The sequence below is a fragment of the Heloderma suspectum genome, chromosome 2 (genome assembly GCF_057233095.1).
Source record: "Heloderma suspectum isolate Gila_16-S chromosome 2, 16-S_ref, whole genome shotgun sequence".
In the NCBI taxonomy this organism is placed as follows: Eukaryota; Metazoa; Chordata; class Lepidosauria; order Squamata; family Helodermatidae; genus Heloderma; species Heloderma suspectum.
This window is the reverse complement of record NC_139459.1, coordinates 400114197-400138508: the sequence shown is the minus strand read 5'-3', so window position 1 is coordinate 400138508 and position 24312 is coordinate 400114197. Positions and strand designations below refer to the sequence as shown.

Genomic DNA, 24312 nt, shown 5'->3' with positions numbered 1-24312 from the left:
GAAAATGTAACATAAGCATGGAGAACTGGGCGTTCTAACCCATGAGCGTTCCAGCTGGAGGTCAGCCTATATTGACTGGGACGCTATGGACTTCAAGCAAACCCTCACCGTGACCGCCTTCCACCTGGAAACCTATGTCCTCACTGTGGGAGGCTGCGTGGATCCTGAACCGGCCTTCACAGCCCCCTGCAGACCCACTGCTAAGACTCTACTCTTGGAAGATAGTCTTACTCAGTCACGAGTGATCGCCATGATGAGCACAGCTCCTTTATTTTTTTATATAATGACGACAGAATGACAAAGAGGGTATGTGTTATCAGCACAGGTGATTTCTTGTTATGGCCAGTGGGGGCAACACCCTCGCTCCCACTTGCAGACCCCCCCCCCAGCAAATCACATTTGTCATAGCCTGCAGTGCTCTCTCTCTTCCACTGGGTGGCTCTGCTCCAAACTGGGATTCCATTTCTATTAGAGCTGCTCACTAATAAAGTTTGAGCAGCTTCACAATGACTTCTCAGTGTGGTGTAGTGGCAAGAGCGTTGGACTGGGAGCCGGGAGATCCGGGTTCTAGTCCCCACTCGGCCATGAAGCTCACTGGGTGACTTTGGGCCGCTCACCAACTCTCAGCCTAACCTACCTCACAGGGCTGTCGTGAAATAAAATAAATAAATAAACAAACAAACAAAACATAAAATGAAATAATAATAATAATGTTGTTGTTGTTGTTAATAATAATACTACCACCCCATAGCTGAAGCTCTCTGGGCAGTTTACAAAGATTGAAATCCATTAGAAACACAGTATACAAAGTTTTTTAAAAAAACTATTTACATAAAAACACACAGACAGTACACACAGAGGGGCTGCTCAGGCAACACGCTAACCCACGCTCAGTGGTTGAGTGTGGGTTGTTGTCCAACTGTGGGCTTATTGAAACATGGGTTAGCATGTTGTCTGAATGTCCTCAGTGTGGCTTGTTAACCACCCTGAACAACCCAACAACAAACCATGGGTTCTCAAGGTGGCTGGTTTGAGAAAAAATTAGCCACACTGCATGGTTAACAAGCCACCCTGTGGAAAATGTCTTGGGTTCATACAACAGGCTAACCCATGGTTCAACAACACCCCACACTCAACCACTGAATGTGGGTTAGCATGTTAGCATCTGTTCAGCAGGCTGAACAGGTAGACACACAGGTCCCCTGGTCACAGTCTACCACACGATGGTGAGATGTACTGTTTTTCCATACTTACACATTAGCATATTCATAGAATCATAGAATAGTAGGGTTGGAAGGGGCCTATAAGACCATCGAGTCCAACCCCCAATTCAACGGCCTTCTATTGCCCTCTTTTTTCATGAATGCATTTCCTCTTTCCTGCCGCCCCTACTCACTGGTCTGGTTGGAGATCAAGGAAGAAAAAACTTGATTGTGGTTGCAGAAGTCTTCCTCCTCAAACCGCTTTCTGTCCAGGAGGTCCTTCTGCCTGTTCCACCCTTGGATCACATTCTGGCTCCGCTCCCCAACAGCCGAAAAGTTTTTCATGTTGCTGTCATAGCGGGCAAACTCTTCCCCATTGTCCAAGAATCTGAATACAAAGTGCCTCCACGGTCTCCCCTTGGTCAGGTGGCATTCTAGCTTCGTCTGGTACTGGGAACGTACGACTGGTTTGGGGAGAGAGGAGACTGGTCAGAGGAGAAGGGAGCCAACAGAGACACTGCAGCTCACACCATCTAACTCAACCTTTGCGACTCGGCCAGGATAAATGGATGTCTCCCTCTCCACCCCTCTACATTCCTGTTCTCAACAATATCCACAGTGGAAAGTGGGGTGTAAAGGTGAAGTCTGAAGAAGAGAAAAAAAATGGGGTTGAAAGGAGGGATATATGGATTGTGTGAAATTCATTCCATCTGTGTTTCGTGGATTGTCAGGTGCCTTTTGTTCCACCGTCCACCCATCACCGGAATCGGATTTTTTTCTGTTCCCAAATTTGCTCAAATGCACAGTTGTGCAAAGTTGCACATGCAAAAATGTGCAAATTCTCCCAAAATGAGCAAAATCCCCCAAAATGTGTATTTTCACACTTCAGCCTATGGGGAAATGCACATTTTGGGCCAGTATTTTTTTTTAAAAAAATGCATATTCTTTGATGATGAAATTTGCACAAAATCAAGAAAGTTAGGAAAATGGTCTGCAAGTTGGTGTAGTCCGCCCAGCAGGGGGAAAGGCCGTCCGCTGTGGAATCTGCCGGTTGGATTGATCAAAATCCAAACTTATTTGGTTCCATTGTGGATTTCTCCAACATCCTCAGTTGAAAGCAGGGACTGTGTAAAATCCGTTCCATCTGTGTTTTGCAGGTTGTCAGTGGCTTTTCGTTCCATTGTCTGCCCATCGACGGAATGAGATTTTGTTTTAGTTTCTGAATTTGTGCAAATTCGCACATGCAAAAATGCACAAATGCCCACAAAATGCGCAAATCCCCCCATGCGCATTTTCACACTATAGCCTGTGGGGAAGTGCGTATTTTCGGCCTTCTTTATTTTTTTTGCAAATTTTTCTACGGCAAAATCTGCACAAACTTCCCGTAGGTTAGAAAACTGCTCTGCAAACCTGAGGAATCTGCCCAATAGGGGAAAAGCCAGTCTGCTGCGGAACCCGTGGGTCAGATTCACAAAAATCCAAATGCAGTTAGTTCTGTTGGGGATTTCTGTGACATCCCTAGTTGAAAAGTAGGGCCAGCATCAAAGGTAGGCATGAATGGGCAGCTGCTGAGGGCCCAAACCCCAGCAGGGACCCACTGACAAAAGCCCCCTGGACTTGCTCCTCTTCTTCCCCATTGCAACGTTCTTGTTCACCTGCCTCCCGCTCCGGCCCAGACAACGGTGGTGGTGAGAAGGAGCAGCAGTAGATGCCACAGCCTACTTGCTCATTGTCTCTCTGCCTGTCAAGCAAGCAAGTGGTAGTAATGATGAGGAAGAAGAAGAGGAGGAGAGGAGGAGTGGAGGAGCTGGTGACAATGGTGGTGAAAAGGTAGACCCACTGAGGAAGGGAGCCCATGGAAGGTGCCTCCTGCCCATGGGTGCCCCTGGAGCCAGCACTGTTCGAATGTCTGGGAAGAGATGTTGGGAAAAGCAACGAAGGGGGGACAGAAATTTCAAGGGGGTGGATTTAGGGCCCCACAAGGAGTCCCTAACTCAGCCTTCCTCAACCTGGTGCCTTCCAGATGTGTTGGGCTACGATTCCCATAGCTGGGTAAACTTGTTCAAAGTGCTGTTCTCAACCTCTCCCCATTCAAAGGCTCTTTGCCAGATGATTCTAGCTCTCTGTAAGACTTCCCTTATTCTGCCCGCCTCTCTTCCTTGCAAATGGTTCTGTGGGTGAAGGCAACATCGTATATCAGGGGCTCCCCAGCCCTTTTTGGATGCATTTGGGAATTCGAGAAACTGCTCTGGGCACCACCATGGAGGATGTGGCTGGTCACACAATGGCTGCTGTGGGGGCCTAGCTAGTCAAAAGTGAACTAAGAGGGGGTAAGGTGAGAGTAATAGTGAGACTAGAGGCTGGGAAGGAGTGAGAAATAGCCAAGCAAAAGGGTAGAGGGAGAGAAAGAGCAAGGCTAGAGGCTGGGAGTGGGGAGAAAGAGCAAGGTAAACAAGTGGGGAGAGAAAGAGTGAGGCTAGAGGCTGGGAGGGAGGGAGAAATAGCAAAGCAAAGGACTAGAGGGAGAGAAACAGCAAGGTTAGAGGCTGCGAGGGAAGGGGGAAAGTAAGGCAAAGTGGTAGAGAAACAGCAAGGCTAGAGGCGAGGAGGAGGAGAAACAGTGAGCTAAAGAGGTGGGGCAAAATAGCAAGGCTAGATGCTGGGAGGAAGGGGGAAATAGGAAGGCAAAGAGGGAGAGGGGGGAGAAAGAACAAGGCTGGAGAGAAAGAAGGCTGCCCTGACATTTTCCCAGGTTTTTACTATTTTTTGAAGGGGGCAGGGAGGGGGAGAGCTTTTTGGGTGCCGTTGGAGGTCCCTGCAGGTGCCATGTCGCCCGCATGCACCGCTTTGGGAGCCCCTGTTGTGTCCAGTTTCCTGACTTGCCTATTTCCCTTTTCCTGCAAGGACAATGGGGCTAGAAAGGAGGGAGCAATGGGGCAAGGGGTTTCTGGAGTTGCCAACCAACTTTTTCAGCTTGTCGGCCTGCCTCCCGCTTTTCCTGAGCCTTTGAGGCTTCATGAACTCCTCCCCATCTCCCTTTTTCCCTGGACCATTGTCCCACTGCTCTTGGATAATCGGAGGTTCCACCTCTTAACCACATCCCCAGGACAGACTCATTTGATGTCCCACTGTGATGGGTGTGCCTGTGTGACTATCTCCAAGCCCCAACTTCTTTTCACCCGACCTCGTGCTGCCCCCCTGGAAATACTTACCAGTCAAGTTGTTTCTTCCCTGAGTTCCATGGACCAGGGATGGCCTCAGCAGTGAGAACATCAGTGGCACCAGCAGGTCTCCAGGGACCAAAGAAGACCCCATGGCTGCCCTACATGGAAGCCTCCAGTCCTAGAAGAAAGACTGCAGTTCATTCAGTCTAAGGAATGTGTATGGGGATAGGGAAGAAGTCATTGTTTCTTAACTGTCAAGGAGACCGGGCACCGCCTGGGCACAGAGGAGAAGTGAGAATACGTTGTTCCTTCATGTCATCAGTGTCCGGGCAGAAGGACCCATAGCATGTCTCATTTTGGAAGGTTGTGGTGGCAGAAAAAGATGAATGCGTGCACTTTTGTGGAGGAAGAAGGGGAATGTAATGGCGACATTTGTGGTATTTCTACTGAAGCTAAAGGATGAGACATCTGAAGTCCCCCACATGACCCCCAGCTCCAGAAAGGAAGTGCTCTCTCTCTCATCCTCTGCTGATTTACTTGGTCCTGGATCACAGAATCATATAGAATCATAGAATAGTAGGATTGGAAGGGGCCTGCAAGACCATCGAGTCCAACCCCCTGCTCGGGGCAAGAGTACAAGTCAGAACATCCCCGACAGATGGCTGTCCAGCCTCGTCTTGAATGCCTCCAGTGTGGGACAGCCCGCCACCTCCCTGGGTCATTGGTTCCATTGTCGTACTGCTCTAACAGTCAGGACGTTTCTCCTGATGTTCAGCCGGAATCTGGCTTCCTGTCGCTTGAGCCCATTATTCCGTGTCCTGCACTCTGGGATGATCGAGAAGATCAGAGGTATGTGTAGCACATTTCATTAGGGTGTGCACCTAGGGAATTTCTTTTTTTAAGGTGAACATTTATTGAATACTAAATCATAAAGGACATTATTTTTATTCATCACATGAACTAAAGAAGGTAAAACTTAAGTACACTTTTTTTTTTAAGTTCACAACTAAACTTTACCGAAAAAATACGAACCTAAAAAAATGAGACACGAAATACCCTCTCTCTTTTTTGCGGCCACTTATATAGGTCCAAGAATTTTATAGAATAGTAGTCGGAGGGGGAGGGAAAGTCCAACGATAATGCAGCCCCGCAGTAGTGGGGACGCATCCTGTGAGCGAACGCAGGCTTCCAATACATTTCCGCAACGTCGGTATTACGGAATTTGGTGCTTATTGTGTAGTACGGCAATACGTACTTTAAAACTAAAAGAGTGTATCATGCGATTGAATTCGAACACAAAGCCACTTTCTTTTGGAGACGTTAGGGTGTGCTTTTGCACACCCAGCATACCCTGTACGCACGCCTGTGCCCTGGATGTGAGCACGCTGGAGACTGGACCTCAATCCAGGCAAGAACAGCCCTGTGTGAACGAGCTCACAGAGCACATGTCTTGTGATGCAATGGAGGTATAGTGGAACCAGGACTCACGGAGACACAGCACCAGCACTTTTTTATTAGCAGGGACGTCATCTGGCACCCCCCTCAGAACTACCTCTCAGCTAAGCTGCAATCCTCACAGTAGCTGAGCAGGGGGGCGGGGATTGATTTTCCCAGAAATAATATATCGTTCCTCATATTTTGCGGCGGCTGGGTCTCCAGTGGGCAATTAAGACCCCTTTGTTTGTTTGTTTACAGCATTTATATATCGCTCCACATCTAAACAGATTCCAAAGCAGTGGACGGTAAAAGATAAACCGATAAAAAGATAAAAGAAATAAAGCACAATATTAAAAACTGTTCTTTTGAAAAAGAGAGTACTGATAACAACCGTGGCTGGTCAAATCAAGGAAGGCTTCCTGGAATAAAGGTGTTTTCAGGAGGCGCTGGAAACAACAGTGTTGGTGCTTGCCTGACCTCCAGAGGCAGGGAGTTCTATAAAGGGGCCACCACACTGAAGGCTCTTCCAGGTTGCATTGGCCCCAGAAGCATAACCAAGTCACTTGTAGTGTTAGAGGGGCCTAGAGATCCATAATGCCTTGCTTAAGTTCATTATTAGTGCAATTCCCTTGCTAGTAGGCCTCTGAGCATGTGAAGATGAGTCAAAGGGCCGATAGCGCAGCCTAGCACATTCCATACTAATAAGTAGAGTATCTAATCAAGATGTGTCTGGGAAGTGAAGTTTGTTTACCTTAAAGCTACAGGTGGCTGTGCTGAGAACCAAGTGCTGTTAGTCAATGCTGGGAATAAACGCTGGTGGGGGGGGTGCTTGCTGCTGTTGTGCTGCTTCATTGCTAACATGTATGGTATAAAACCCATTGTACCCCATGGCTCTGGGTTCACAGAAGCTGTCTGATCCAACCATTGGGTACACCTGTGTGCTGTAAGTAACTCAATAAACTATCTCCTTGTGAGTAAACCTGGGTCTGATTTATCACTATCTTGGCACCTCTTAATTAAGAGTTCGAAGCCTACAGCTGGGGCAATACACAGGTGGACTCCAATCGGGCCATAGGCCCATGTGGAACCGCCAGGAGTGAGCCTTCTGATGACCTCAGTGACTGGGCAGGCTGATAGGGGAGAAGGCGCTCTCTCATTTACAAAAGGCCTGCTCCTGGTGGAGATGAAAACCGCTAGAATTGGTTTGTTGATAAGGATCAACAGAGCTGCCTGTATTTTGGGACTCTCTTGGGGGGCGTGGCTAAGGAGCAACTGTCATGATGACCGCCTGCACTTCAAAAAGTCTCACTGCACCACTGCTTGTGATCTTGCAGTGGAGAGTGGGCAGATAGAGGCTCCTGACACTGACAAGGCTCAGCCTCCCCTCTCGCAGATTGTGTTGCAAGGGTCTCTCAGGTCTTCCAAAGGTCCTTTGGATTCTTCTACCACAGTGTGATTCTGTCTGTCTGTCCGTGCCACAGCATCAAGACCAGAAACCTAGACACTTGAAACTTGGCATGCATACTAAGAGAATCCTATGGGTATGTACCTCAGGATTACTTTTTTTAAAAAAAGATGCATTAATTAATTTTAATAAATTTAAATGTGTTGGTGTGGTTGACGTTGAAGATGTTACTCTTCAGCCACTAGGGGGCAGACCTTCCTAACCAGAACATAGCTTTGCAGTCCATACAGTTTGAAGCCAAGGGAGATTAGTAGGCCGAGGGACAGTTATACACCTGCCTGCCCCCCCCCGCCCCTGCGCCACTGCTGTGGGGCAGCCCCCCTCAGGGAAGTGGACAGACTCCTACCTCAGATAGTTATATGGGTGCACCATGACAGGGGCTGTGGGTTGGGCTGCCCAGCTCCAACAGCTTGCTTGAAGGTTCGCTGTATCCAGCCAAGGGCAATCTTTGCAAAGCTGGTCCATGTGCTAGTTTAAAACAAGAAGAAAAAAGAAATGTTTTTTTAAAAAACACACAACAATCCTGCAACATTCTAACTTAAAAACAACAACAACCCACCACCCTCCAGTCAAAGTCCATTCCAGCTAGGATACAAAACCAGTAAGCAATGGGGGTGATACAGTGAGGGCAGTGAGGTTAGCCAGAAGGACTGAAAATCCGAGGGAACCTTTGCTGCCGTGCCAGAGAAGTCTTCTTCAACCTGGTGCCCGCCAGACATGTTGGACTACAACTCCCATCAGCCCCAGCCAGCATGGCCATGGCTGATGGGAGCTGCGGTCCAACACATTGCAGTCAATAAGTCCAACTGATGGGAGTTGTAGTCTGACACATTGCAGTCCAATAAGTCCAACAGATGGGAGTTGTAGTCTGACACATGGCAGTCCAATAAGTCCAACTGATGGGAGTTGTAGTCTGACACATTGCAGTCCAATAAGTCCAACTGACGGGAGTTGTAGTCCCACACATTGCAGTCCAATAAGTCCAACTGACGGGAGCTGTAGTCCAACACATTGCCGTTCAATAAGTCCAACTGATGGGAGCTGTAGTCCAACACATTGCCGTCCAATAAGTCCAACTGATGGGAGTTGTAGTCCAATACATTGCAGTCCAATAAGTCCAACTGATGGGAGTTGTAGTCTGACACATGGCAGTCCAATAAGTCCAACTGACGGGAGTTGTAGTCTGACACATGGCAGTCCAATAAGTCCAACTGACGGGAGTTGTAGTCCCACACATTGCAGTCCAATAAGTCCAACTGACGGGAGTTGTAGTCCCACACATTGCAGTCCAATAAGTCCAACTGATGGGAGCTGTAGTCCAACACATTGCCGTCCAATAAGTCCAACTGATGGGAGTTGTAGTCCAATACATTGCAGTCCAATAAGTCCAACTGATGGGCATTGTAGTCTGACACATTGCAGTCCAATAAGTCCAACTGATGGGCATTGTAGTCCCACACATTGCAGTCCAATAAGTCCAACTGATGGGCATTGTAGTCTGACACATTGAAGTCCAATAAGTCCAACTGGTGAGAGTTTTAGTCCAATACATTATAGTCCAATAAGTACTACAATAGATTCCTGCACTGAGCAGGGGGTTGGACTCAATGGTCTTATAGGCCCCTTCCAACCCTACTATTTGATGATTCTGTGATTCTAAGAACATAAGCAGAACCCTTCTGGATCAGACCAAGGGTCCATCCAGTCCAGCATTCTTTTCACACGGTGGCCAACCAGCTGTCAATCAGGAACCCACAAGCAGGACACGAGTGCAGCAGCACCCTCCCGCCCATATTGCCTCTGATATTGGAGGTAAAATATAAGCCATCAGGACTAGTCCACATTAATGCCCAATCCCATTTTAAAGCCATCCAAACTGGTGACCATCACAATGATATCTATTTCTTTATGATTGCATGTACGTATAGCCCATGGATATAAATATAAATTCTCCACTGAAGTGTTTTCCTTCTATTAGACTTTTGTTCTCTTTCTCTCCTTTTTGTTGCATATTTTTGCCTTTTGTTATTACATTGATCTCCCGCCTTTTCTCCTCTTGCAAGGAACCCAAGGCAGCTTATGTACAGGATCGTCCCCCACCTCTCCCTTTTATCCTCGCAACAACCCTGCCAGGTAGGTTAGGCTGAGAGTCAGCGACTGGCCCAAAGTCACCCAGTGAGCACCGTGGCCGAGTGGGGACTAGAACCCAGGTCTCCCGAGGCCGAGCCCAACACTCTAGCCATTCCGCCACACTGGCTCTTGCTCTCATGATGACCGTGGTGGCTGGGGGTTGATGGGAGTTGTGGTGGGGAAGGCCAAAGGAAGCTGCCTTGCTGAATGAGACGAGCTGCGGGTTCTTCTTGCCTGGTGACGAATGATGCTTCTCAGGAGGAATTGTCACTGGTGCGTCTGCCTCCCCTGGGCACCTCCTCCTCTCCAGGCCAAGCTAGAGATAGCGAGGGTTGCTTCTTCTCCCCCCACAAGAAAAGACCCAGAGCTGCTCTCCCCACCTCCCTGCCCCGTCCCTGTCCTGTGGGGAGTGGGCAGCCATGAGGTCTCCTTTGGTGTTGCTAGCAATTCTGCCTGTGCTGCTGGAACCATCCCTGATCCGTGGAACTGCAGGAAGAAACACGAACCCGGGTAAGCACACACACAAAAAAAACCTGCCCCTCACCATCCCAATGGGGGAGCAAACCTGTCTTTGCTGAGGATGGGTGAGGTGTGTGTGTTTGTGGGGAGGGGGACTCGAGACCAGTAGAGACTGGTGGCTCTGGTATCAGAGGGGCAGTGAATCTACTCCGGGTTTCACTCAGAACCAGTCAGAACTACCTTGGAGAGCTCCTTTAGCATCCTGGCTGGTCCTGACTGAAACCTGGAGTGCATCCACTGCCCCACTGACATCAGAGCCCCCGGCCTCCACTGCTTGAGACCCTTAAGAGTTCTGGCTGGTTCTGACTGAAGCCTGGAGTGGATTCACCGCCCCACTGACTTTGGAGCCATCAGCCTCCACTGCCTGAGACCACCATAAGCCAAAAGGCGGATGGTCCTGATGGGGGGGAGGGGGTTCTGGGAAAGCTGGAAGGCTCGGGAACAGCAAGGCGGCCGGGGTAGGTAGGCTGAATGCCTCCTTGCCTTTCTAGGGGTGGTGACAGAGATACTAGAGATGAGAATGTCCCAAACCCCAGGACACTTTGAAAGGGAGAGGGTCCAGGGGAGGAGGGAAAGTTTCTCTGGATAAGGGCTAGGGGGTGGAGCACTTAGAACAGCCCTCCCCAACCCGGTGCCCTCCACAGGTTTTGGACTTCGAGTCCCACCAGCTCCAGCCAGCATAGCCAATCGTCAGGAATGCTGGGAATTGTAGTCCCCAACCTTCTAGGAGAGGGCACCAGGCTGGGGAAAGCTGACTTAGAAGAACGTCCTTAGTTGGTTATGTATTTAGTTATTACATGTATATCCCCCCTTTTATCCTCATACATGATCTCCCTCCTCTTCATTTTATCCTCGCAACAACCCTGTGAGGTAGGTTCGGTGAGGGTCGGTGCCTGGCCCGAAGTCACCCAGTGAGCTTCATGGCTGAGTGGGGACTAGAACTCGGATCTCCCAGCTGCGGGTCCAGCACTCTAACCATGTTCCAGCTAATTCGGCCGTCCTTTGCCAACTAGGGCCAACGCCCAGGTGTCTCCTGGAAGCTCTCACAAGAGGGCCATCCAGCTTTCTCCTCCTCACTGGCAACTGGGCTTTCCTTGCTTTCAACAGCTGTGTGGCAGGTAGAAGTTCAACCAATGCAGTGTCCCCCCCCTCTCCACACATCTCCATCTCCACTGTTGAAGGTCCTAAATCTACAGCCCTTACCCGCCTTTCCAAGCATCTACACACACACACACACAGAGGTGTACCACAGCCCTGCAGTGTAGTCCAGTGTTGTGATGTACTTAGCGTCATCTAACACCACAAGGCCATACTTGTGTACGACAACTGGAGCTGCTAACTGAGGACAGCTTAAAAAGGAACAACCCAGAGAGGTTAAAAAAAAGCAAAACGTGGCAGAAGCTTTCGTGGACACTCTCCAGACCATCAGATGCAAGAACTGTTAATCTCAAATTGGCAGTTCCATATACACATAAGCGTGGTGGGGAGATGTAAATAGAGTTTTATTTCTTTTTTAACCCCCATGTAGAGGGGAGAATGTCGGGAAGCAAAGGTGTGTGTGTGTGTGTGTGAGAATCCTCCCCTCCTATTCTGATGTGGTCCTGATCTGAATGGGGGCTGCATGCGCTTCCCTTAGAGTAAAAAATAAAAGGCATGCTACATCATTAAGAGTGCAATTCTATGCACGTTTAAACAGGAAAAAGTCCTAGAACTCCCAGCATTTCCAAGCTAGTCATGCTGGCTGGGGAATGCTGGGAGTTCTAAGACTCCTTTCTGTCTAAATATACAGTCAGGGCCAGAAATATTGGAACAAGGGTAACTGTTTTGGCAGTTGGCCTCTGTACACCACCACATTGAAGTTGGAAGGAAACACACCCAGACAGGAGCGAAGTCAGGACTTCCAGCTGTTATTCAAGGGGTTTGACAAAAGTGGGGCACCAACCATTCAGGAAGGACAGCCAGTGGCATACACACACACCCATCGTTGGGGGCTCATAAGTAATGGAACAAACCAACATCATTTCAAACTTAAGGGTTGCCTTTAATACCTGGATGAAAATCCTTTGCAGTCAATGACTGCCTGAAGTCTGGGACCCATGGACATGACCCAATGCTGAGTTTCCTCCACTGAGATGCTTTGCCAGGCCTTTACTGCAGCTGCCTTCAGCTGCTGCTTGTTTGTGGGTCTTTCTGCCTTCAGTCTTGTCTTCAGTAAGTGAGAAGCATGCTCTGTTGGGTGGAGATCAGGTGACTGACTTGGCCATTGAAGAACATCTCACTTTTCCTGGAGAAACTCTTGGGTAGCTTTTGCTGTATGTTTTGGGTCATTATCCAGCTGCAATATGAAGCGGCGTCCTCTCAGTTTGGCAGCATTCGGCTGAATCTGAGCAGAAAGCATAGCCCTATACACTTCAGAATTCATCCTGCTGCTTTTGTCAGCAGTCAGGTCATCAATAAACACCAGTGACCCGGTTCCATTGGCAGCCATACATGCCCATGCCGTAACACTGCCTCCACCATAGTTGACAGATGATGTGGTATGCTTGGATCATGAGCTGTTCCATTCCTTCTCCATACTTTTCTCTTCCCATCATTCTGGTACAAGTTAATCTTGGTTTCCTCAGTCCAAAGAATCTTATTCCAGAACTGGGCAGGCTTTTTTAGGTGTTTTTTGGCAAAGGCTGATCTGGCCTGTCTGTTTTTGAGCGTTACCAGTGGTTTGCACCTTGTTGTGAAGCCTCTGTATTTACCTTCATAAAGCCGTCTCTTGACTGTAGATGTTGACAATGACATGCCTACCTCCTCAAGAGCATTCTTGACCTGGCTAGATGTTGTGAAAGCATTCCTCTTCACCATGAGCAGAATTCTGCAGCCGGTCATCCACTTTAGTTATCTTCCGTGGTCTTCCAGGCCCTTTGCTGTTGCTGAGCTTGCCAGTTAATTCCTTCTTTTTCAGGATGTTCCAAACTGTTGTGTTGGCCACTCCCACTGTTTTTGCTATCTCTCTGATGGGTTTGTTTCCTCAGCCTAATGAAGGCTTCCTTCACTCGCATGGGCACCTCTTTGGACCTCATGTTGGGGGTTCCAGTGATCAGCTACCAAATGCAAATGTAACACTCAGAACCAACTCCAGGCCTTTCATCTGCTTGATGGGTCATGGGGCACCCAGGTAACAGGCCACACCTGGCCGTGCAGGTGTGGATCTCGCACCTACCAGAGTACTTTCTCTCAATCACTGCTTCTTCTCTCCCTGCTGCAGTCCATTTCTTGATCCAGTGCAAAGCCAAGAGTTGTAAGACGTTTTTTCTGTTGAAACATGGGTAGGATTGTGCCTTAAGAGAAAAAAAAAAAAAACTTTCCTGGAGAATTGTTTGTGCTTTGGAGGAAATGGGGAAGATCCAAGGAATTGAGTTCTGTTTTAACCCCCAACAGGACAGGGCTCCTGCATCTTTAATTACAGGCTACCTGCTGAAATTATCTCTTCTATATAACTATTAAATTCAGATGAATTGTGGTGGATCTTGCACCCACCCGAGTCCTTTCTCTCAATCACTGCTTCTTCTCTCCCTGCTGCAGTCCATTTCCTGATCCAGTGCAAAGCCGAGTGCCGCTTCAGCAAAGGCCAGCCACCGCTACAGGCACGCTACCTGCTCAGGTTCTTCTATGATGGGCAGGAGATTGTTCACTTCGATAGCGACCTTGGGAGATTCCTGGCTCTGTCTATACTGGGCGAGCCTGATGCCGTGTTATGGAACAGTCGGGCAGAGATTCTACACTACAACCAGGCCATGGTGGATCGCTTCTGCTGGCACAACTATGAGACGGCGAAAGCAGGGAATGCAGCTGGCAGGACGGGTAAGTGCGTCGGGGACTGAGAGCTTCTCACACAAGCTATTTATTGCACCCTTGTGACTGGTTATGCACGGACGTTAGCAGGTCCTTTACACAATGTCGTCAAGCTCCAGAACATCTCCCACGCTTTCCCCCATTTATTCTGCTTTCAAAAAATCAGAGGTAATGCAAAAGGGAACGTTATTCCGATCTATCGGCTGTGTGAAATGCCGGCGTAGCGCTATAACACTATACAATGACAGCACCATCTAGTGGCTGTAAATTGAAACACATGGAAACATATGGAACTCGCCGAGGAAGGACTTTCCTCGATTCAAACCACATGTCTGCCGTGTAAAGGAGCCCGTCATAATCCTGCAGAGAAACTGAAAGCAGAAAGCCCTGGCAAAGATGTGGGGGTTTTACTTAATGTAGAGAGGCTTTGAGTGGCAGGGGCTTATGGGTATCCAATGGAGGGGCCTTTTCACCTATCTAGTGGGGGTGTCTCAGAGGGGGAGAGAAGGAGGCCGGAAAGGCCTTGGGATAATGCATATCCCAGCCTCTCCAGTCCCCTCCCCTCCCACTGGAACACCCCCTTTACCCCCTCTCCAAGGTCGCTTTTGTGACCCCATACAGGCAGCTGGCTGCATGGGGAAGGGGGAGGGGGCTGCAGTTCCCCAGCTCTGAGGTCAGAGTGGTGTTTCTGAACATGGAGGTGGGAATCCAAAATATCCTATGGCCCCCAGACGCTGTCTAGGGGCCATAAGATTACTCCCTAAGTAACATACAAATTACTAACATGTATATCAATGTATTATCAACATACAAAGTCAAATGCTGAGAGTAAATACAATTGTCTATGTATATTGGGTTTGGGTTGAGCTTGCAACTGGGACCATTTTCCTTTCTAGCTTTAACTCTCCCCACCCCCCCTCTCTCTGGATCATGATCTGCCTCCCCGCCCCCCCCCCAATTCTTTCCTATTATAATAACCCTTTCTCCTTTTGATGCCTCCCTGATTTCATTCTCCATCTCAAGATCCCTATGAGTAGTTTGCTCAAGGAGAGATCTTTCAGTAGTCATGCAGGGAGGCAGTGTACCTCTGAATACCAGCTACAGAGGACTAGCAAAGGGGAATGGCCCTTCTCCCCATGTGTTCCTATGAGTGCTTCACAGGGGCAAAAGGGCAATGGAAAGAAAAGTAGGTGGGAGGAAGAGGTGAAACTTAAGCAGGGGCCCAAAGAGAACTGACTGGATCAGTATGCTATCAAAAGGTTTTCCCAAAGAGTTTTACTTGACTTCCCAAGGGGCATATTAGCCGTCTGGTGGAAAGATGATGCTGAATTTGGTGGGCTCTTGCCAGAGTCTTCAAGGCAATTCTTATGTGGCTCCGAAGAAACGTGGAACCTGGAGAGGGTAATGAGTCTGTGTGCACTTACAGTATGTGTCCCTTTAGCTGTAGGAACCATGCAAGGAAGGAGAGGCAAGGAGAGGTTATATTACACAGATCGGCTGGTGTCTTGATATTAAGTCTTTATACAGTTTGCTGATTGAGCTCTCTTTTCAAGTTCCATGAAAATAAGGAACTAGGTAGGACCTAATAGCCAACCAGCATTGTCTTTCCTTGATCTCTTGTAACTTCTCTCTTTTCCTGTATTTCATGCATGTCTGGGTGTCTCATGCACATCCTTCCATTTTCCTTCCAGCTGCACCCACAGTCACCATCTCCCCCACCAAGGATGACCCCGCCTCCCCCCACACCCTGGTGCTCTGCACCGTGTCGGGTTTCTATCCCTTGGAAATCGAGATCAGGTGGCTGAAGAACGGGCGGGAGGAGAAGGAAGGGGTGGCCTACGGGGAAGAGCTCCAGAACGGAGACTGGACGTACCAGAGCCAGTTGATGCTGGAGACGACACCGAAGTACGGAGATGTCTACATCTGCCAAGTGGAGCACGCCAGCCTGGAGACACCCATCACCATCCGATGGGGTATGACTCAATGGGTTAGATGCTTTATTTCCCCCATTCTTGCATGGGGAGACATGATTCCCCAAAGGGAATGAGCATCCCCAAATCCTGTGTCAACCTTGACCAGGAGATAGCCACCTCTCTCAAGAGTCCCCCATTCTCAAAGAAGCCAATGTTTTGAGCTCTCCTTCATTCCCTGTATCACACCCTAAGAGCGTAAGAGGAGCCCTGCTGGATCAGACCCAGGGTCCATCTAGTCCAGCATTCTGTTCACACAGTGGCCAACCAGCTGTCGACTGGGAACCGACAGGCAGAGCATGAGTGCAACAGCACCCTCCCACCCACGTTCCCCAGCAACTGGTGTACATAGGCTGACTGCCTCTGGTACTGGAGGTAGCACATAGCCATCAGGACTAGTAGCCATTGATAGCCTTCTCCTCCAGGAATTTGTGTAACCCCCTTTTAAAGCCATCCAAATTGGTGGCCATCACTACATCCTTTGGTAGCAAATTCCATAGTTTAACTATGCGCTGTGTGAAGGAGTCCTTCCTTTGATCTGTCCTGAATCTCCCACCAATTAGCTTCATGGGATGACCCGGGTTCTAGTATTTTGAGAGAGGGAGAAAGATGTCTCCCTATACACATTCTCCACACCATGCGTAATTTTGTAGACCTCTCTCCCCTTACCCTCCTTTTTTCGAAGCCAAACAATCCTAGCTGTTGCAACCTTCCCTTATAGGGAGATGCTCCAGCCCCTTGATAGTTTCAGTTGCCCCTTTCCGCACTTTTCCTAGCTCTAAAAAAACGTTCTTTAGGTATGGTGACCAGAACTGTACACAGTATTCTAAGTGCGGTTACACCATAGACTTGTATAAAGGCAGTATGGATGTTTGCCAGGGAATTTGGTTCTCCTGGTTTTGTGAGCATTTATGCCATAACACCTTCTAAAGAACGTTGTGGTCCTTCTAACATGGATAGTAAATAAACCCACCTCAGACACCTTGTGCCTTCTTGTCCTTTCTGGGTTCATGCTTGTTAAGTAATGTACCTCATTTTTGGATGTGACTGTTCTGAAGCTCAGTCTATCTATCTATCTATCTATCTATCTATCTATCTATCTATCCATCCATCTATCTATCCATCTACCCCGCCCAATAGCCAAAGCTCTCTGGGCAGTTCACAACAAATAAAACCATAAAGTACAACATGAGATACACTCTAAAAGTTGAAAAGCTTAAAACTACAGTATAAAATAAAAGTAAAAAGCCAAAATAAAACCTAGCAGCAATGCAATACAGGAACAGATTTAAAACAACAGAAGCTGAAATCTAAAATGCCTGAGGAAATAAAAAAGTTCTTCACCTGGAGCCGGAAAGGCATAATGTAGGCACCAGGTGAGCCTCTCTGGGAAGCTCATTCCACAACTGGGATGCCACAGCAGAAAAGGCCCTCTTCTTTGTGGCCACCCACTTCACTTCCTTTGGCAGGGGCCCCAGAGATGGACCCCTGAGGATGACCTTAGGGTCTGGGCAGGTACATGTGGGAGGAAACGATCTTTCAGGTAACCTGGCCATAAGCCATTTAGGGCTTTGAATGTTAATACCAGCACTTTGAATTGGGCCGGGACATGGGCTGGCAGCCAGTGCAGCTGGAAAAGTACCAGCATAACATGATCTCATTGGCCAGTCCCCATTAACAATCTCGCTGCACTATGTTGGACCAGCTGAAGTTGCTGCCTTGTTTTCAAGGGTAGCCCCACGTATAATGCATTGCAGTAATCCAGACTACAGGTTACCAGAGCATGGATAACTGTAGCTAGGCTGTTTACAGAATAGAGAACAGCCGTAGCCCAGTGGTAGAGCCCCTGCTTTGCATCCAGAATGTCCCCAAGGCTGTTGCTTCCCGTCAGTGTTGACAATACTAGGCTTGATTGACCAGTAGTCTGCCTCAGTATAAAGCAGTTTCTGATGTTCCTTACTGGCATCAGTAATCTCCATCAAGCCCAACTGCACACACTCTGCAGTTGATTTACGTTCCCAGTTCCTCCACTGAGGGTACCAAGACACCACATTCATCCTTAAAGGGTTTTTTCTTTTAGTTCTATAGCCCTCAAGCCAGGCCTTCCTGTTCTCAATGTTGCCTCATTTGGGGTACACCTGGACCCCTTACCCAATGGGTTGGGTTGGATCCAGATTTAAGCTGCTCTGGCAGAAGTTGACTTCCCCACCCGCTCCTTCCAAGGGCAGCCCCTCCAGTCCCCCGAAAATGCTTCACAGAAAGTCAGGAGCCCCTGATGTTGGGGGAGAGTGAATCCTGCAAAACTGGATGGAGGGACTTATCACAAGCAGGGACCTTACTGTCACAGCAGTTAAACTGCACATAGTTCCAACTATAGAACTTGCTACCACAGGATGTAGTGATGGCCACCAATTTGGATGTCCTTTAAAGGAGGTTGGACAAATTCCTGGAGGAGAAGGCTATCAATGGCTACTGGTCCTGATGGCTATATGCTACTTCCAGTATCAGAGGCAGCATTGAGCCTATGTACACCAGTTGCTCCCGTTCATGGATCACTGCCTTGTTTTGGCAAAGGGCCTTGTGTAACTCAGTGAAGCCATAAGCTATGCCATGCAGGGCCACCCAAGATGGACAGGTCATAGCGGAGAGTTCTGACAAAATGTGGTCCATTGGAGAAGGAAACGACAACCCACTCCGGTATTCTTGCCAAGAAAACCCCATGGAACGTATCACAAGGCTAAAAGAGATGACGCCAGAAGATGAGCCCCTCAGGTCGCAAGGTGTCCAATATACTACTGGGGAAGAGCAGAGGGTATTTCCAAGTAGCGCCAGAAAGAGTGAAGCGGCTGGGCCAAAGCCGGAAGGACACTCAGCTGTGGATGTGTCTGGTGGTGAAAAGAAAATCCGATGCTGTAAAGAACAATATTGTATAGGGACCTGGAATGTAAGATCAATGAATCCAGGTAAGCTGGAGGTAGTCAAACATGAGATGGCAAGATTGAACATCGACATCTTGGGAATCAGCGAACTAAAATGGATAGGCATGGGCGAATTTAATTCAGGTGACTATCATATCTTCTACTGTGGGCAAGAATCCCTTAGAAGAAATGGAGTAGCACTCATAGTCAAGAAAAGGGTGGGAAAAGCAGTACTGGGCTATGGTCTCAAAAACGATAGAATGATCTCAGTACGAATCCAAGGCAAACCATTCAACATCACAGTAATTCAAGTCTATGCCCCAACCACTGAGGCCGAAGAAGCTGAGGTTGATCGGTTCTATGAAGACCTACAACACCTTCTAGAACTAACACCAACAAAAGATGTCCTCTTCACCATAGGGGATTGGAATGCTAAAGTAGGAAGTCAAGAAATCACCAGGATAACAGGCAAGCATGGCCTTGGTGCACAAAATGAAGCAGGACAAAGGCTAATAGAGTTCTGCCAAGAGAACATACTGATCATAGCAAACACTCTTTTCCAACAGCACAAGAGGCGACTCTACACATGGACATCACCAGATGATCAATATCGAAATCAGATGGATTATGTCCTTTACAGCCAAAGATGGAGAAGCTCTATACAGTCAGTAAAAACAAGACCTGGAGCTGACTGTGGCTCAGATCATGAGCTTCCTGATGCAAAATTTCGGCTTAAATTGAAGAATGTCGGGAAAACCACTAAACCATTCAGGTATGACCTAAATCATATCCCTTATGAATACACAGTGGAGGTGAGGAATAGATTTCAGGGATTAGACCTGATAGACAGAGTGCCTGAAGAACTATGGACGGAGGTCCGTAACATTGTTCAGGAGGCAGCAACGAAATCCATCCCAAAGAAAAAGAAATGCAAGAAAGCCAAGTGGCTGTCTGATGAGGCTTTACAAGTCGCTGAGGAAAGAAGGGAAGTGAAAAGCAAGGGAGAAAGGGGAAGATATATCCAACTGAATGCAGAGTTCCAGAGAATAGCAAGGACACGACTGAACGACTGAACAACAACACCAGCTGCTGGGGAAGATGGGTGGGAGGGTGCTGTTGCACTCATGCCCTGCTTGTGGGTTCCTGGTCGACCTCTGGTTAGCCACTGTGGGAACAGAATGCTGGACTAGATGGACCCTTGGTCTGGTCCAGCAGGGCTCTTATGTTCTTATGCCCTGTACTTACTATATACTTTCCTCTGTGCATGGGAGATATCAGAATATCTTGCCTCAGGAATCCTCAAATTGTACAAGTTCATGACAAATGCTCTCAGTACATTATCTGCTTTATATGAAAACACAAACAAGAACCACTGCTATATAGAGTGAAAATGTTATGTTCCTCTCATGGAAGGCAGATCCTGGATCCAACTCCTTGTTTGATGCTTAAGTTTGCACATGGAGAAACTGGAGGAGTTCTGAGGAAAATGCCATTTTTCTCATGGCATTCCAGAAATCACGGAGAAGCTCCAGAAATCACGGAGAGGTCGCCAGTTTGGCCTGAGGAACTGGAAGACCCATGCCTCAATGCTGAAAGGCCAGATCTGCCCCTGAGCCTTCTCCTCACCTGAGCCTCCTTCTCTTTCCTCAGATCCATGCATGTCAGACTCTGCTAGGAGCAAAGCGTGGGCAGGGGTCATGGCAGCAATCTTGGGCCTCCTCTTCTTGGCTGTGGGACTGTACTGCTACCTGAAAGACAAGGAAGGTAATGGGCTGTGGGATGCAGAGATGGTTCCTCTTTCAGGAAGGGCTCCCTGAAATTGTGGCCCTATCTAGAGAAAGCAGGCCTAGCCACAGGGGCACGTGTCTTGCTTACGCCCAGGTTAGACTACTGTACTGTGCGGCTGAACTGCCCTTTGAGGCACAGGTGAACTCAGTGGCACGGAGCACTTTTTGTCAGCTTAGACTGGTATACCAACTACGCCCTTATCTGGTCAGAGATAGCCTAGCTACAGTTATCCATGCGCTGATAACTTCTCGTCTGGTTTACTGCAATACGTTATATGCGGGGCTGCCTTTGAAAATGGTCCGGAAACTTCAGCTGGTCCAAAATAGGGCAGCAAGATTGTTAACAGGGACTGGCCTGGGAGCTCATATTACGCCAGTACTTTTCCAGCTGCACTGGCTGCCAGTCCATTTCCGGGCCCGATTCAAAGTGCTGGTGTTAACATTCAAAGCCCTTAACGGCTTGGGGCCAGGTTACCTGAAGGATCGCCTCCTCCCACATGTGCCTGCCTGGACCTTAAGATCATCGTCAGCGGCCCTTCTCCGTGAGCCCCTGCCAAAGGAAGTGAGGCGGGTGGCTACTAGGAGGAGGGCCTTTTCCGCTGTGGCACCCCAGCTCTGGAATGAGCTCCCTAGTGAGGTTCGCTGGGCACCTACATTGTTTTCCTTCTGGCGCCAGGTGAAGACCTTTTTATTTTCCCAGGCATTTTAGCATTTTAGCTTTCTAGACTTTTAGCTTTGCTGTTTTAAATCTGTATTTTAAATCTCTGCATTGCTGCTAGGTTTTATTCTGGTTGCATTTCTATACTGTGGTTTTAATGTTTTATATATTATATATTGTTTAATTGTGTGCTCTTTGGTTTTCATTTTTTGTGAACCACATGGAGAGCTTCAGCTATTGGGCAGTATAGAAATGAAATTAAGTAAGTAAGAAAGATGATTCGAAAACTACAATTGGTACAGAATGCCATAGCTAGAATGCTTGTGGAATCAAGGAGTTTGGATGATCTGACTCCTGTTCTGCCTTGTTTACATTGGCTGCCTGTTCGTTTCCCGGGCCAATTCAAGGCTTTGGCGTTTAAAACCCTAAATGGTTTGGGACCACGTTATCATAACCTGTATCGGCTGCTCAAGCATTAAGATTGGCACTTATTCTCTGCCCCGCCTGATTTTTATTTTATTTCTTAAGATTTAAAAATAATAATATTCCAGAGGCTGGTATGCTGCAGAGTGAAGTCCTGCCCTCCGGCGCCATCTTTGAGTTCAAAAGAGTGATTTTCTGTTTTGAAGATCAGATCCCATCTCTGCCTTATTCTTGGGCGAGTTAATTTTGTTTTAGACTCACTGCTTTGCCTGTTTTGGGGGCCAGTTATGCCCACCGTGGCAGCCATTTTAAGAATGAGTATGCCACTCCCCCTCCATGGCAGCCATTTTGTGAGAACACCCATGACATTCTCTCAGAATTCCAGATGTGCCCACTGACCCAAAAAGATTGAGGGCCGATGGGATAGGGCTTTCTCAGTCATGGTCCCACATCTTTGGAACTCCCTCTTCAGGGAGTCTACTGGCTTTTTGAAACAAGACTCATTTATCCCAGTCTGCATGTGGTGGTTTAAAATCATTAGCTGCTGCATGCTCATGTTTTGTAACATTGTAAGGCGCTTTGTGACAACAGTGTGCCCTAAAAAGCAAGTGAAAAATCTATTAAATAAACAAGAAATATACAAGGAAATGGGGGGGGGGGTTTGCACAGTTTTGCCTAGGAATCCCCCAGCGCCTGCCCCACTGAAGTCTCCCTGAACTAGTGGAAGGTGGAGATCTGATCCAAGGGCAGTTATCACTTTCATCCTACCTTCAACAGGAATGGATTAAGATACAGGAGATATGAGGGAACCTGGGTCAAGGGTTCCTCAGATCGTAGGCGTATCATTTCCACTAGCTTATTTTGGAGTATGCTTCACCTGTGAAGACAGCCCATCCCAACATAAGAAGGGGTGGGTTGCAGCCTTATGGGGCAGGCCATTCATGCCCAGTCTGGACTGGTTAACATCTCTTCATCCCCAGGTAGGTAGTTGCTTGGGTGGCTAGATTTAGCAGAAGACAGGGCTCCTGCATCTTCAGTTGCAAACTACCTGCTGAAATTTCCTCTTCTATACAGCTATTCAAGGTGCACGAGCCACGCTGTCCTCTTTGCTGCATCTGGCTACCCTAAGAGTTGCACAAGAGAGGAGAGATCTGGCATAGTTGGGGGGGGGGGCAGGGAAGTGCTGACCACAGAAAGAGGATCCTTCTTGTGCTTTCATGTCACTGCAGCTGCCGGAAGCACGGGAAGCCTCAGAAGAAGAGTTCAGTGTTGTAGCACAGTCAACCACCCTAGCCAGCTTTATCCAGTTAGACCAATCTTGCGCAAGGCAGGAAGACAGGCGGTAGGAGTGCCATACTCGGCAGTTCCCATTGGGCAGTAAAGAGACGTTGGAGGGTTTTGCACTTTGTGGGACAGTTCAAGGTGTGGTGCTGGAGGTGTTATTAACCCACAACAGGACAGAATACGCCACTCAAGGATCAATCTCACCACCCCCCACCCCCACCTAAATTATTTCGCCAATGTTAAACACAAAGTTAAAGTGATTTTTGTGTATATCCTCTAAGAAATCATTACAACATCCCTGTAACTTAGGTATTATTATTCCTATATAAGGGAATGAGGCCATGTGTTTGCTTGTGTGTGTGCTTGTGTTAGCAGGAGTGTAGAAATCCTGGATAACTATTCAGTTGTGCTCTGTGTTTTATCAGCTTTCCCCAAGTCCTGGAAAGGGCATCTTCACTGCTCTCTCCATCCTACCCACTTTATAGACATATCGTTTCCTCTTCTTTGTTTGTTTTGAATTATTTCTTCTCATTATTGCCCCCCTCCTCACTCCTCACAGCATCCTTCAGCAGTCCTGACAGCTACTGATGTCACATGGAAAAGCATTTCTCTTGCGAAGGGACCCCTTCCTTTACTTGGTGGATGCAAACTGGAGGAGATGAACAGCGGGCCAAGAGGGAATGGCAATTACCGTCTGGCTCATGGAAGCCCTCTCCGAGGGGTACAAAAGCACACTCCGGTTTTCCTGACCACCTGGCCCCGCAATACCAATGACCAAGTGGTTACGAGAGGGGCAGATTTCCATTCCTAAAAGGGTTGTCTGAATTCGCCCACAGCTGCGTTTCTGGACCCAGGCAATTTCAGACAGCTGATCTGAAAAAAATGCAATTTGATTCTTTTCTACGTTTCCTGTCTGACTACTGACAATATTGCTGTTGAATATTGCTAGGAAGCAGGAAGGCTATGGGCAGTAAGGCTCAACATTTCCTTGGGTGGTAAGAGATGTCAGACTTAACAACTGCTGCTGAAAACTGTTCACCGTTTGCTTTTATATCTGTTATTCTGTAAAATGTATATTATTGGCACCCTTTCAGTGTCCACTTTGATTGGAGACTCTGGTTCACAGTTGAATCTTATATGCAGAAAGAAAGAAAGAAAGAAAGAAAGAAAGAAAGAAAGAAAGAAAGAAAGAAAGATGTCTAAGGGTGCATTCTTGTGCATGTTTAGACAGAAAGAATTCCTACAACTCCCAACATTCCCCAGCCAGCCTTGCTAGGGAAAGCTGGCTGGAGAATGCTGGGAGTTGTAGGACTTCTTTCTGTCTAAATATACATAGGATTGCTTGCTCCCAAACATAACACGTAGTTTGATCCCCTAGAAACGCTGGCGCGGGTGTTATATATACACAGTCCCTGCTGCAGCAACTCCGACGGCAGAAAAGGCAATCGGTCTGGTCCGATTGCCTCCTCCTGCAAACCGGATCTAGCGCTCAGTCAGTGGAATAGTGTA

The 24312-nt window shown here is 48.0% G+C and overlaps 1 protein-coding gene across 1 annotated transcript; it reads left to right on the top strand.

Moving 5' to 3' along the window:
• The first annotated feature begins 9716 nt into the window (after positions 1 to 9716).
• LOC146356627 (H-2 class II histocompatibility antigen, E-S beta chain-like) lies at positions 9717 to 23946 on the top strand. Its single transcript, XM_084832642.1, has 5 exons — positions 9717 to 9908; positions 13494 to 13772; positions 15455 to 15736; positions 20302 to 20415; positions 23363 to 23946. The coding sequence occupies exons 1-5, from the start codon at positions 9818 to 9820 to the stop codon at positions 23389 to 23391; spliced, it is 795 nt and encodes a 264-aa protein (XP_084688768.1). The 5' UTR covers positions 9717 to 9817; the 3' UTR covers positions 23392 to 23946.
• The last annotated feature ends 366 nt before the right edge of the window (positions 23947 to 24312 follow it).